Raw genomic sequence first — 15,751 nt, 5'->3', positions numbered from 1 at the left:
CTTTAATGTATTTCTCATTTTTTAAAACATTATGCAATTATGTATTTTTAAGTACACTGTTTTAACATACATTCTAACTATATTTTATTGCGCTTTCATTTTTAAGCTAGCATACTTAAATATAGTTGCTAATTCTTGTTGCTCTGATGCAAATCCCTTTTCATGACATTGTTGCAAAAATTGATCTATGTCTATGTATTCTATATAGGTTCTTAAAAATACCAATGACTCTTTTAATAATTCTTTACTCATATATGAATTATTATTATTTTTTAATGCCATCATTTTTTCACTTATCATAATAATTGTTTGATTAGTTAAGTGAAATATTTTATTCACTATTTCATTCTTTTCACCTTCTAATTCGTTTATTAAATTTTCGTTTTCATTTTCTGTTTTTCGCCTTCGCAATTTATTTCGTTCATTTTCATTATTTTCCTTTTTTATAATTAAGTTATTAATTCCTTCGTAGAGAAGTTGAACAATATAATATTCATCTGCATGGAAAAGTAAAAAAATATGTATTTTATAAGAAAGAGGAAAAACGATACAATAATAAATAAGCACGCCGATCGTAAAAGAACAGCCAAATTATAATAAAAAATTAATTGCATATATACATAGAAATAAAAACTAAATGACAACAACAATTTCAAGGGTATTATACTTTTCAGTTCTTACCTAAATTATAGTCGTCTAATTTGTGGAAAATAAAATAAAGGACGGACATTTCTTTCACGATTTGATTCTCAATTAGTATATTTACAATCACATTTAGCAATGCAGAATTATTGAAATATGTATAAACGATATTTAATAACTCCACTTCAAATTGTATTTGTTCATCTTCCGTTTTAAATATTCCCGAATTTTTATAACTTAAAAATATTACTGCATGATTTTTAAATACCTTTTTTAAAGAAGAAACATTAGATGAATCAAAAAACATCAAGGATTTTAAAAAAAGGATTAAAATACTATAGCTATCCCAACAATTTGAATTATTTAAAAAATCTTCCTTAAAGATATAATTATCAAAAAATTGTCCATCTAAATTAGTACTTGAAATATCATTAAGAAAATTAATATTTTTTGACAAACCCTTAAAAAAACTAGGAACATTACATAAGTAATTTTTTGTGTTTATATAATTTATAAAACTTTGAATTAATGCATTAATAGTATCCTTAACTTTGTTTATTGAGTCATATTTGGATTTATTATAATTATCAGCATTGTTAAAACCATCTACATCATTATTCATGTCATATTCTTTATCTTCTATATTATCAATTTCCTCAATACAATATTTTATTACTGAATTAAAAATGAAATATTCATTAAAATTTTCATATGTATTATCACTAGTAAGTTTAAAACTGTTACAATAATCAATAATCGTTTTAGGAACTAAATTATCGCATTCTTTTTTATAAATAAGAGAATAACTTTTAAAATAAAAATTTCGTACCCATTTTCTACGATATTTTTTTTTTACACTATACATTAATTTTGTAATTTTTTTAAAATTTTCTCCTGCATCTAATTTTTCTACTTCGTCCTTAAAACTATCGAAATTAAAAGGATGGTTATTATTGTCATTTTGATCGTCATCTTCATTGTTTTCTTCGTCACATTCGTCATATTCATCATATATATTTTCTTCATCATTGTTTTTATTTTTTTTCTTTTCTTCACCATTCTCGCCTTCCCCATCACTACTTTCATCCGAACTACATTTTAAATCTAATTCAATACAATAAGGCATCTTATTGTCATATGCTTTGGTTCTGTTTAATGTAATTTCATTCTTTTTTAGAATAACTGGATTTCTTTTTTGTTTCATTTCATTCTGTAGTATACTATTGTCTTCCATTTCCCCTTCTTTCTCTGATCCAGAATTTAAGTTAATATCATTTATCTCTAATTCGTCTATTTTTCGTTTTCTTTTCCCTTTATTGTTACTGCTGGCATTTAAATCAACTTCCTCTTTTTTAGTATCGTCATTATCTATTCCTCCCGTGTTATCATCATTACCTTCTAATTTGTTTTCTTCATTTGGATTCTCTTCTTTTGCCTTTAATATTTTATTCATATCATTATATCTTCTTTTAAAAAAATTTTCCTTACTTTTTAATATTTTATGTTCATAAGCAAAAGATGATAATACATATAAACATAATTCCATAAATAAATAAAATGATTCATTATCTAATTCTCCAATTTGCCTTAAAACAAATTTAATACATCTAATAAGTACACTTCCTAAATTTTTATTTATTAATAAAAGCCGGTGCATTAAGGATATATAAAAATAATAATTTTTGTTATTAAACGATGATAACAATTTATTAATTATGCATTCTACCAAAACATTATTGTATAATTTACTTTGTAATTGAACATATATACCTAGTATTTTGGAACTAAATTCAACACTATTTTTATATAATTCAATAATATATATTATATGTTCTTGCATTAACCATATATCATGGATATTTTTATCATCACTATATTTTGTTATAAATTTTATCTGTAAACTGGCTATGCAATCTATGCAGTCGTAGTTAATAAAGTGTTGAATATTAATACAATTTTCAATTCCGGTTTCTAATTCTGCTCGATTATTTTGATTTTCAGATAGCATATTTTGCTCATTTTGGTCTTTTAAAAATACATTTTGAAATATTTCTTTTTGGTAAAATCGATGGGTTGCTACACTTCTTAAATTATTTTCTATATAATGATGCAATGCTTCTTTTAAGTAAAATAATCTATCATTAAAATTGTCACTATGCTTAACACTATTAATATATATATATATGTATTCAATAGTCGTTAAATCATTATTATCTATATCTATATTATCAATACACGTTTGTCTCTTATCTATTAAATCAAAGCAAATGCTTAATATATTATCTAATTCTGCTTTATTTTCATCATATATTTGCTTTGAAATATAAAAAAAATTACTTAAAAATAAATATAATATATTGTCAGCTTTTATATATTTATTTTCATTATATAATTCGACACATAATGCATATAAGTCTTTAAATAATTTTATACAATGAGAAAAATCAAAAACACCACAGCAACTCAACCCTATTATACATCTAAACCATAACAAACAATGATATGAATTGCTTTTTACAAAAACTGAAATGTTATGATTTAATTTTAATATTAATTGTAGCTTTAATTTATCATTCCCTTTTGTTATTATTCCCAAAATAGTTGCATATATACCTATCTTTACAGGCATATAAAAAATGCACTCTAAAAGTGTGTCAATACATTGATTTGTTCTACTCTTTAGTATCCTTTTCGATAACTCAAATATGTCATCACTATCAATTTCCTTATCTCCAATCTTTATGATCTCATTTTTTATAATATATAGTTCTATTTCTTCCATCGGCCAATATAAATAAAAACACTTACACGTTCAAAAGTTTCTCTACTTTCCAATACATATGAATTAATATACTAGCATATATATTATATTATTTTCTTTAAAAAAATTCCTTCAACTGGCATAAAATGATTCAGAAAAAATAATGTTTCAAAAATCATACATAAGAAAATATCTCCATTTAATATAGGTGAAATCCTTTTAAATGGTATAAAAAATCATTTTTTAATGTAATAAATTTCCATAACCCCAGTATATATAATGTATTAATATACTGACAATATATTTTAAAACAGTATAATTATAATAAATATATAATGCATGTATAATGCATAATTTGAGGTGGGTAATTTCAAAATATTGCAGAACTAAATATATGTACTGTAAAAATTGATCTTATTATGTTAAAAAATATTTATTATAAACTTCATTTTATTACATAAAAGTATCAATATCATATTTATTTATTCATTTTGGAAAAAACTACTTATTTTTTAAATTCGCATATATATATGGCCCTGTTATTTTACATTATATGATCAATATAAACATGAATATATTTAATTATATCTACCAATTTTACCATTACGCAGTTTGAAAAAATTGCGTATGTGAATTGTTCGCGAAAAAATTAAAATAGAAAATTATATATAAAATAAAAAACAAAAAATCATGATGATATAATTTGTAGTAATTATGGAAATAATATCATTTAAAAAAAAGTAAAAAATAAATTATGATAAAAGTCGAAAACCTTAATTTAAGAAAACAAATATATGCTTATAAATTATGTGATTCAATACTATACGTGAGAAAAAGACATTTAATTGGAATTAATATTTAAAATATTTATCCAAATATTTTAATGGTAAAAAAAATGTATATACATACATCTTTACTTTGATTGCTACCTTTCTTCAAATATATTCTACAGAAGGGTATGCAGTCATATACAATATGCTACAAAGAGTATATATGTACAGTAATACGCTTCTTATTTAGCATAAATACATACAGAACAAACCTATTATTGCATAGATAAATGCCGCATACTTAAAATTTGCGTTATTGATCACTATTTTGTTTTATAGTGAATTCAAAACATATTTATAACTATGGCTAATATATTAATTCTACATAATTTTTGTTAAAACCAAAAATTCATCAAAGGTATAAAATCCTAATAATTATGTCAAAATTTTGTATAATACTTTTTATAAAATATATAAATAAAAACAATTGATTTTTGCTTCAATATTCCCCCTTAGAAAAAAATGCATAAAATCCCAATAATATTAATAAAACATATGCATAATTGATAATGTTATAGCATATTTTAAAATAATATGTACTTTAATTGCCTACTTCCGAATTTTATTAACAACATAATGTTCCTTTCTGTGTAGTGATATATATATTTATTCACTTTAAATAAAGTAATATAATTATTTTATTTATAATAATAACGATTCAATTCTAAAATAAATATTTAAAAAAATGCATATGCTTAGAATATTATATTGACAAAAAAAATTAGGTTTTGAAAACCCTAAAAGAATACAGAAAATATATACAACTAATCTACAAAATTAAAGAAAATAATATTATGATTATACAATCAATTTACTAAAAAAAATTGTTTCATCCTTTGATACAATATTTTATAAAGTTGCTTTCTTATATATATGCATTACAACCAGAACAAATACGAAAGTTGTTATAGATAATGATAACTAAAAAAGATAAGTCATTAAAACGATATATTGCACTAATTATAATAATAAAATATTTAAATAAATATTTTTTTTTAAATAAATTATATATTTTTGTTTAAAATAAATTATGCATTTTTGTTTAAAATAAATTATGCATTTTTGTTTAAAATAAGTTATACATTTTTGTTTAAAATATAATTAAATGTAACAATTAAAGAATACATATACAACACTATTTTATTAGGTTATATAAATATAATAGAACATAGTAATACTTGATTTATTTCTCGTTTTTTTTATAATATATTATTTTGAAAATGAATACGTATGCGAAATATTCAAAAATACCCAAGTTGTTTTATTTGTCCCTATTATTCTTGGCGATGAAGGTAATAAACGTAGTTAAAATATTACATAGATAAAAAAATATATATGCATATGTATGGTATAATATTTTTTTCGTTCATTATAAAATAAACCCTACAAAAAAAAAAACTAACTTTATAAATGCAACCACCATATATATTTAATTATTTTTATAGTACGAGACGGGGCTGTGTCATGCTAATGATCTTTTAAAAGCTCAATTAAATGTTTTAAATTCAAGGAATTTATCTGAAAATTCTGTTATAAATGATAATGTAAGTAATATTCCAAAACGTTTAAGAGCTACATCCCGATTTGATGAGAATGGAAATCCAATGCCATCTAATGATATGATGGTAATGTTTTTTTCTGACAGTAATGATAATTCTAGTAATTCGATTCAAAACAGCGACATTTCTAATGGCAGTGATAACTCTGATAAAAGTGACTTAGATAATAAAGATAATAAAAGTAATCAAATTACGAATCTATTTGGCAATGATATGAATAATTATTTACATTCCCATACTAATGGAACTGCATTTGATAATCCAAGTACCTCCTATTCTAGTAACCCAAAACTTTCAAACGAAAATACCCCATCCACAAGTTCGTTCAATAGAAATAATGGTCAAGGTATCAAATCTAATTCACAAGAAGTAATTCATGATGAGGGTGCGAAAAGAAAATGTTTAGAAGCATATAAAAAAAATGATAACCGCCAAAAGAAACATGTAGAAAAAAAGAAACATGTAGAAGAAAATAAAGATGTAGAAGAAAATAAAGATGTAGAAAAAAAGAAACATGTAGAAAAAAAGAAACATGTAGAAAAAAAGAAACATGTAGGTAAAAAGAAAAATAATAAATCACGGGATAATTTGGAACTTGCAGAATCTTTCAAATGGGATTATACTGAAGAAAAAATTGCTCTTAAAATTGCAGATTGTAATAAAGCAAAAGGAGCACTTGAATGTTGGGAATCGAATGCTATTGAAAGATTACATAATAACCCATCCTTATCGAATATATTGAATGCTATAAATATTATTAAAGAGATTGAAGAAAATCATTTTAAGGTTATGATATTAGAAGAGCAAAATAATTGTATGTTATTAGGAAAAATTAATAGAATACCAAATAAATTTATAAAAGAAAAATGGAATTTTGCTTATAGGCGAATGCGCCAAGAAATAAGTGATATATTCCCTAAAATATTTGATGATTTATATAATTATACTAAAAAATCTAATTTAAATGTTAAGAATATAATTTCCGATATAAATATGATTAGAAATAAGTGTATGCGACTAAGAGGAATACTGCACAAGTATAACCACCATTTTTTTATGGAAAGCATTAAGAAGTTTTTGAAGGACAACCAAAACTAAAATGATTTTACCTTTTAAAATAATGCATATGTATATGTTTCCGTATATTCATTCTTTTTAATTTATTTATATAATTTTTTCTCGATTTTAAATATTTAGAGTGTTTGTAATATATGTTGTCATTTGTACTATTGTTTATTTTCATTTGTTTAAAAACATAAAAAACGCACATTAACAAATTATACATATATAAAAAGATTAATAAACAAAATATTTAATGCAAGTTTTATAACAATAAATCTCCATTAAAATTTCCTCTACATGATATTTGCAACATACATTTGTTAAATATAACAAATGGTTTTAGTTTTCATTTTTCAGGGATTTATCTTATGCATCTATCAATATTGAAAAATATCTATTATATATGAATTTAGTATGCGTGCTTCATACATATTTATATGCTTCACGTACTACATATTGAAATATAACTTCGACATTAATAATGAATTGCAAAATCTATTTTTTCCATAGTTACCTCATGTGGTCATTACAAAAAAAAGTGAGGGTAGTTGAGCATAATGGAGTACTTCAGATTTTGAATAATATAATCGGGAAATACGAAATGCTTAGAATTGTTTCGAATTTTAAAAAAGTATATAAACACAAAAATTGATGCATTAGAAACCGCATCGACGATATTAGGTTGATCGATGGCATTACAATTATTAAATTCGGCAATTCTTATATCTAAATGAATTTGTCTATCTTTTTCATTTTCAAAACCGTATGTATTATATATACATAATAATATATTTAATATATCCATTAAATGCTCAAACATCACTTTTTTTACTTTGTTTTTTATTATCATTAAATAAATGCAATTATATATTTTTTCCCAAATCGCCTTATCACCAATTTGAAAAAGCTGTATTTCATTTAAAAACATTAACTGTAAATATGTTTTAATTAAGCTCAATACATTCATATTATTTTTTCCGATTTCAAACAATAGACATAATAATTTTCCGAAATTATAAAAACAATTATTACTTCCATTTTCAATATATAAATGTGTATCACTTTCATGATTTTTAATATCATCATTTTTTTCGTATTGGCATTCGCTTGTGTGTTTCGTTGGTCTATAACTATCAGCATCCTTTTCATTAACCATAACGTTATTTTTCATAAAAACTGATTTGATAATATCTACATAAATATTTCGCTTCTCATCTTCACAATGATTGATTTTATCCAAATCAAACATGTAGTTATGTAAATTATCAACTTTAACAAACTTATTTATTTTTTCAAAATTAAAAAAATAAAACCAATTGTTTTGATTTTTCTCAATATACGAATAAAAAAATACAGAAATAGCTAATTTGAAAAAATAAAAACAAAAATTACTATCATAGTTAGCTATGTCATCAAAATTACGATTATAAAAATATTTTGTTAATAATATATTAATACATTCATAAAGTTTTGAAAATTTTATTTTGTGGATAAATATAGACGGTATATTGAAAATAAAAATCCACACGTGCTCAAATATATCATATTCCTTATAATCAATTAAAAATTCTATAATTTTATCAAATGCTTCATATATATATTCAATGTTAATAAAAACAGAATCTCCAAAAACGTAGGTATTTTCTTCATCTGGGTTTGTTCCTCGTGTTTCCATTTCTCCATGATCAATATTTTTAATGATCCTATTGTTATCAATACCCATAATTTGATTACGAATCAATAGAAAAATCAGGTTCATACATTTTAAATGAGCAACAATAACAAAATAAATATTATCAACATTATTTATGCAAGAGCTTTTAAATAATTCATTTAACACAGAATATATATACAAAAATCCTTTTATCTCTTCTAAATCTAAGTTATCATATTCTTCAGTTTTATAAATATTTACAAATGATTCCACAAATATACTTATTGATATTAAACACCCCTTTTTATCTTTTTCATATTTGGATTCTAAAAATATTAAAAATTCTTTTATATAATCGTTAAAAAATTTATAAAAATGGAAAATGTTCCTTTTTTCTAATATATTATAAATATCTTTATAATAATTATTTTCATATGTTATAATATTTTTAACTATAAAACTTCGAGCAATTAACTTTCCTTCGAATTTTTTTAACATCCCAATATTTTCCTCATCGAATAATTCTCGTTTTTTAAATTCTTGTAAACAAATATCAGTAATTTCATTCGTCATATAATTTGTTAAAATATCCAAATCATTTGTGTAATTTATTTTATTCCCATTAATTTCAACTGATTTCAATTTATTTACTAAATTAATTTTTATCTTATTTTTTAAATGGTCTTTATCTACTACTATTATTGAAGTGATATTTTGACCATATGAAACAATATCAACATTTACAACATTGAAACCGTCTCTAATTTCATCAAATAATTTTAAAAATATAACACCAATGATATTATTCGAAGATGTAGACACTGTTTGAGAAGGTATAATGTCTTTATCAGGTGAATTAAGCTTGCTTATTTCCTTTTTCATATTGAGAGCAAAATTCCCATCTTCATGTAACAATGCTCTTACTTCGGTATTCAGTTGATTTATAAAATATAATTTATTGTACTCCTTGATAGCATCTATCCTTTTTTTATCCCTAAATATTCGTTCATCATCTATATCCAAAAGATACTTTTTTTTTAATAAATATAAAATAACACTGCTACAATAGCTTCTAACATGATTGTTATCTTTATAAGTAATATCTAGTTGGTAAAAATCTTTTAACATGTGATTATATATATATTTTATATAAATATAGAAAGGAATTTTATTTATTAAATAATATAACAAATCATTAATGTGTGATAAATTTTTGTTAGAAATGTGTGATAATATAAAATTAAAAACTGATTCGAAAATTTCGATACACAAGCTGATATTTAACAAGGTATTACACTGCTCTATTTTTTCATAATGATCTAATAATTTAATCATCAAAAAAGAAAAATTATTTAGCACATATTCATTAATATCCTTTTTATTACTCAAAAATGACATAAACATTTTTATGCTTTCTTCAAGATATAATATATTTTTATAATTACTAATTATTTTTTCCATAACACCTTTTTCTTTATTTGAATTATTACATTTCAATAATGTATCGAAATATATTTCTATTTCCGTGTAATCACAAATTTGATCATTATTCTCTTTTATTTTTAATTCATCATAATATGTTTCGGCTTTTCCACTATTTGCTAAATAAAAATTAAGTAAAACTTTTAAATCAAATTTTATATCATCCGACGATTGTATACAACTATTTAAACAATCTAGATAAAATAATTCGATTTTTTTATTTCCTTCATATTTTTTGTAAAATTCTAAAATATTCAATATAAAAATGTTAGTATTACCATTTGAATTCAAATTTTCACCATTTCTGTCTTCCTTTAACCAATTCATGTCCCCTTCACTTATATTGTTATATCGATTATTTCCTTTATCTTTATGCCAATCTTGTTCATTCTTTTTGCAATCACATTTCCCACAATACTGAGAATACTTAACAAATGAATTTTTTAAAACACCATAAAATGTAATGCTTAGGTTTTTCTTTATTAAATAAGTATTACTGATAGCATGAGAAAAAAACAAAAAATATGGTATTTGAAATGAAAATATTTCCATATTTACATCCTTAAGATATTCAATTAAAAATAGCAAAAACGCCTCGTCAATAAATTCATTATTTGTAGCAATAGAATAGTTAAATAACTCATCGTTTAAAGCATTTATTCCATACACAGTTTTCCCTATCAACTTATTATAATCTATGTGTAAAAAATTTTCTTCAATTTCCATCATAGTATTATTTACATCTTTATTTTGTATGTACTTAAAGTAATTTAATTTTATTATGTCATTTCTTGCTATTATTAAATTTGTCACCATTTTCTTGCATATATATTTTATAACGGCATATACATATTTATTATTTTTTTTTAAATTTATTATATCCCCACTTCTGCTACATACTGTTTTATCGAAAATTTGCGTTAACTGTCTTGTTACACTCTCCTTAAATTCTTCTATACTGCTAAATACTTTATTTGAATTATCTATTTTTAATAAATTCGAATTTAGCATATTCATAAGTTCATTAATGTGATCATTACTATGATGTATATTCTTCTTTTCGGTTCCATTGTTAAAAGAAAAAAAATCATTAATTTTTTTATCATACTTATAAATCCCCAAATTTGTGTATTGCATAAATAAAAATAAATATATATAGCTACAACTGTATATACTTAGAAATTTATAATGTGCAATAAGAGTCATATTTCTTTCCTTATTAATATAATCATAAACATTTTTTAATAAACGATCTTTTCGACATTCGAATTTTTTTATTTCTTCTATAAAATTTTCATCCACTTCTTTTTCACTATTCTTTAAATAGTTTATGTAAAATAGATCGTCTTTTGTATTCATACAAGAATTACATACATTTTCTGCGTACTTTATCACCATATCTTCATTTTTTAGGTACGTATTATTATTTCCATTTAAATCGTTACATGATAAATTACTTCTCTTACATATATTTATGCTATTTATATTTTCGTCTTTTGTTTTTTCTTTAGTATTTATGTCAATTATAGACTTTTGAGCATCGCATGGTAAAATTAGGCTGTCTGAAACCATCCCTTTGTTTTCATCATTTTTCAATAGGTCGTTCTCATTTTTATGCTTTTTATTTGGATCACTTTCATTTTCAGCAATTTCTCCTAAATAATTATCATACTGTAAAGCATCTAAAGCATCCTCTAACATATTCACATTATTAATGTCTATATTTGCCTGGATTAAAATAGAGAAAAATAAATTACTTAATCCCAAAAAACAATATTCTGAATATATATTATTTTCTAATTTAATATAGGAAATAAAATATTTGCTAATTTCTAAGCAATTTTTGTTTAAATACTCCAAAAATGGATTGTAATATATAGAATAAAACAAAATGATGCATACAAAGTTTTTTTTCTTTTCGTTATCACTATTATTAGATGTAATTTGTTGAGAATATTCATAAATGTCTTTTAAAATATCTGAAGATAATTTATTCAAATGAAATTTATCTAATCTTAAAAAAATATGAGATATATAATGCCCATACATTTTTTCTATTTGAAAATTGCCAATGATACATGTATTCATTATATCTTCTTTTAGCATTAAATTAATGCTATCCTCTTTCAATGTTGGTAAACAACTTAATAATTTTAGTGACTTTTTGAGCAAAGGTAAATTATAAACGTTTGTAATATTATCTTTTGCATATTTTATTATTTCTAAAATTATACTTACAATTGATTTGTATCTAATAATATCATCATTAGAACCCACTTTATTCATGCCAATTTGTCTACTATTTATAATTTCCCCCCAAATTGGTAAAAATGATTTTGAGAAAAATGTGAAATAAAAAAAGGTAATACAATATTTTAACAGAATTAGCTTTTCATTTGTCACTGTTTTTTTGCTTTCTTTCACATAATCATAATATATGTAAAACATATAATCCGTTAGATTCTCTAAAATGCAATAATATTTTTCAGCAAAAAAATTATCTTTTTTTATCAAATAACCAAATAAATATATTAATGAACAAATCACTCTATTTTCTTCATCATTATTAGAACTTTCTTTCAAATTTTTGGAAATTAAAATGTTTAGAAGATCATTAAATAAATCTTCATTTCTTTCTTTAATTTGCAAATATATATGTGTTAGCATCTTTGATGATTTACTTACCAATTTTGTATTATGCGCATACAACATGTTCTGCAATAATATATTTAATCGACTTTTTATTATTTCTGCTAAATGACTATTTATTAATATATTTGCTTTTTCAACTTCAATTAATGTGATACACCCATTTTTATCATTACTAAAACTGGAATTATTCTCCATTATATTTTTATTACTGTTAGAGAAAAAATGTTTCAACTCCTTCATAAATATGGTAAACGAAAAGCAGTATATCAATAAATAGTCATCTTTAAGCCGATTAACACAATTGACAATGCTAACTAAAAATATATCAAATATTAAAATTGTTAAATATATACTTTCTATAGAAAAATTATTCCTATAATTTATCACTTCTATATATTTAATTAAACTAGACAACTGATCTATATTAAATGCTGAGTAATGTTTATTAGCATATTCAATAACACTTTTTGCATTATCTATTTCAATAAAATTTTTTATATTTATTTGCTCATAGCTTAATTCTTCATTTTTATTTGGTTCTGTACTAAGTAAATTCGAACCATCGTCCTTCTCCTTATACATTTTTAGATCAACATTATCAAATGTGTTCTCAAAAAAATAGTGAACAATAAAATTAGATTTATCGTGAAACAATTTTTTTGATATAAAAATTATATAATCATCAAATGATGGCATCTTTTCTTTTTTATGGAATTTTAAATATTTTTTTGCTGTATCTGATAAAATTATGTCACTGCATTTTTCAAATAGTAAAAAATAATACGCATATTCACAAGTTTCACATTTAAATATGTTTGAACTCCAATTAAGTATAGCACCAATTAATAAACTATTTTGTGTATATTTTATGAATTTATCTAATATACCCATAACATTTTCAATAATTGCTCTTCGAAAATTTATGGTATTTTCTCTTCTTTTATCGATGCTCGTTTCATAATTACTACTGTGGTCATCACTATCACTTTTCATTCTTTCCATAGTCCAATATAAAATGGATTCATTATTTCCATCAAAATTGTTCATGCCCAATTCTTTGAAATCCGCATATCCCATCTTTATCCCAATCAATCGACTCCTACTTTCATTCAGACAATTTTTAAAATATTCCATCAAACATGATAAAACTTTGTTTACACTGTTGTATAAAATGTATGAATCTTTATTTATGCTATAAATATTTTTTAATTTATTAAAAAATATATGCGTTAATAAAAACGAATTGTTCAATAAATTTATATTAGTTTTATGGTCATTTATTTCGAGCCCATATATTTTCTCTATCATTGTTGCGGTATTTTCCAGTAAAATGTAATTATTGTTTTCCTCACCATTTTCTTCAGTTAATGCTTTCAAATTACAAAAAATTATATTAAATATGTAATCAATATATTTATTAAAAAACACAATTTTGTTATTTGCTCCTATAATATATATAAGTAATTTATTAAGACAATTATTTAAATCTTTATTTTTTAATTTAGTGTTGTATTTATTTTCTTTTAAATATGCTAAAAGCTCTTTTTTATTATTAAACATTAATTCAAATTTTATAAACTCATTCATAAAATCTATACTTTTAATGTTTACATCATTAACAAAGTAAAAATAAAAATAATAAATATAGCACAGTAGCTTATGTAACTGCTCCTCTTCTTTAATTACTATACGACTATTTTCAAATATACTAAAAATTTTTAAAATATAATTTATTGAATATATATCATTATCAAAATACTTTATTATGCCCATATATATATCTACATATATTGCATTATCATTAAAATTTACACTGTTCTGTTTACTTTTTAATAATAAATTAGCGAATTCTTTTACTTCATCATATTTTTCATTTGAACAAATTATATACGATGAATATGATAAACTATGATTACACAAAAAATCACTTAAAAATTTCAAAGCATTTTTCTTCATTTTTATATGATTTTGCTTTGAATAATATTTGCTATTAAGGAATTTTTCTTTGTATATATTTACTAAATCTTGTCTAATAAATTTTATCAATTTTATATCTATACAATAAATGGGAATAGCTAAAAATTCATTTATGCACATAATGAATTTTTGTAGTTTTTTATAATATTTATCATCACAAAAATTGGTAATATGATTATCATTTTTCAAATCGTGTGTAACTCTATTAGAGTTATTATTAATAACATTGCCATTACTATTAAAGCACACGCCTTTAAAAACAGACGAAATATATTTATTCATTTTCATCTTATTCTCATTTTTATTTAAAATTTCCAAACTTTCTACAAACTTTATTATCATAAACATTCCCATTTCTTTGTTATCCGCTAGTATATCACAATTCTCTATTATTAATTGTTGAAATTTTAACTTTTCTTCATCATCGACATTTTTAAATCCTGCATCCATAAATATATAAAATGTACTGTTATATAATATCCTACTATTGCTTATCTTGTCAATATTTTTCAAATAATTTTCAACCATCCCTACAACGGGAATCTTAATCCGTTCTAAAGATTTGCATCTTATTATGCAGTGACTAATAATTTCTATTAACGATTTTCTTAAATATTCTTCACATGTTAATATTTCATCCAACAAAATTGGAATTAACTGAAAAGCAAGTAAAATTAAAAAAAATGTAAAAATATGGTTCAATAAAAACATAAAAATGTTAAAAGTTGCATATCACTAATAATATGAGTAGCATTCTATTATGCAGCCACCAGCATATCTTCACTGCTTTTATAATATATATATTACCTTAAATAGGACACCTTCAATTTTATCGTCATTAGTTAAAGATAAATTTAAGAGAATATCATCATGGTATTTTTTTTTTCTTTCTTCTTGACACATATTTATAGAAAAAAAAAATTTACAATTCCGTTGCACACAAATATAATAATGATGATGAAGAATGATGCTTTATTTCAATAAAAATTTAATTGTTATTAAACAATTTAATGAAAAAACATTAAAAATGGTCCTTCTGATCTTTCAATATTTATGCAATTACATATTGAAGTTAAAATTTATTTAGGTATCCTTTTTTAATGGAAAATTATTTTTATATATTTTTATTCCT

At 22.3% G+C, this 15,751-nt stretch overlaps 3 protein-coding genes across 3 annotated transcripts; 1 reads left to right on the top strand and 2 right to left on the bottom strand.

Annotated features, from left to right (window-relative positions):
• Window positions 1–84: 84 nt before the first annotated feature.
• PVVCY_1104650 (conserved Plasmodium protein, unknown function) lies at window positions 85–3,424 on the bottom strand (the record flags this gene model as incomplete). Its single annotated transcript, XM_008625914.2, has 2 exons — window positions 85–497; window positions 682–3,424. 2 exons carry the CDS (start codon window positions 3,422–3,424, stop codon window positions 85–87), a joined length of 3,156 nt encoding a protein of 1,051 aa, XP_008624136.1.
• Window positions 3,425–5,453: 2,029 nt separating this feature from the next.
• On the top strand, window positions 5,454–6,890 carry PVVCY_1104640 (Plasmodium exported protein (PHIST), unknown function; the record flags this gene model as incomplete). The annotated part of the gene is made up of 2 exons (XM_008625915.2): window positions 5,454–5,525; window positions 5,679–6,890. 2 exons carry the CDS (start codon window positions 5,454–5,456, stop codon window positions 6,888–6,890), a joined length of 1,284 nt encoding a protein of 427 aa, XP_008624137.2.
• A 490-nt stretch (window positions 6,891–7,380) lies between these two features.
• On the bottom strand, window positions 7,381–15,522 carry PVVCY_1104630 (conserved Plasmodium protein, unknown function; the record flags this gene model as incomplete). Its single annotated transcript, XM_008625916.2, has 2 exons — window positions 7,381–15,276; window positions 15,427–15,522. 2 exons carry the CDS (start codon window positions 15,520–15,522, stop codon window positions 7,381–7,383), a joined length of 7,992 nt encoding a protein of 2,663 aa, XP_008624138.2.
• Window positions 15,523–15,751: the final 229 nt, after the last annotated feature.

Source organism: Plasmodium vinckei, assembly GCF_900681995.1.
Source record: "Plasmodium vinckei vinckei genome assembly, chromosome: PVVCY_11".
NCBI lineage: Eukaryota > Apicomplexa > Aconoidasida > Haemosporida > Plasmodiidae > Plasmodium > Plasmodium vinckei.
The sequence above is the reverse complement of the archived record's forward strand: the minus strand, read 5'-3'. Positions and strand labels throughout refer to the sequence as shown.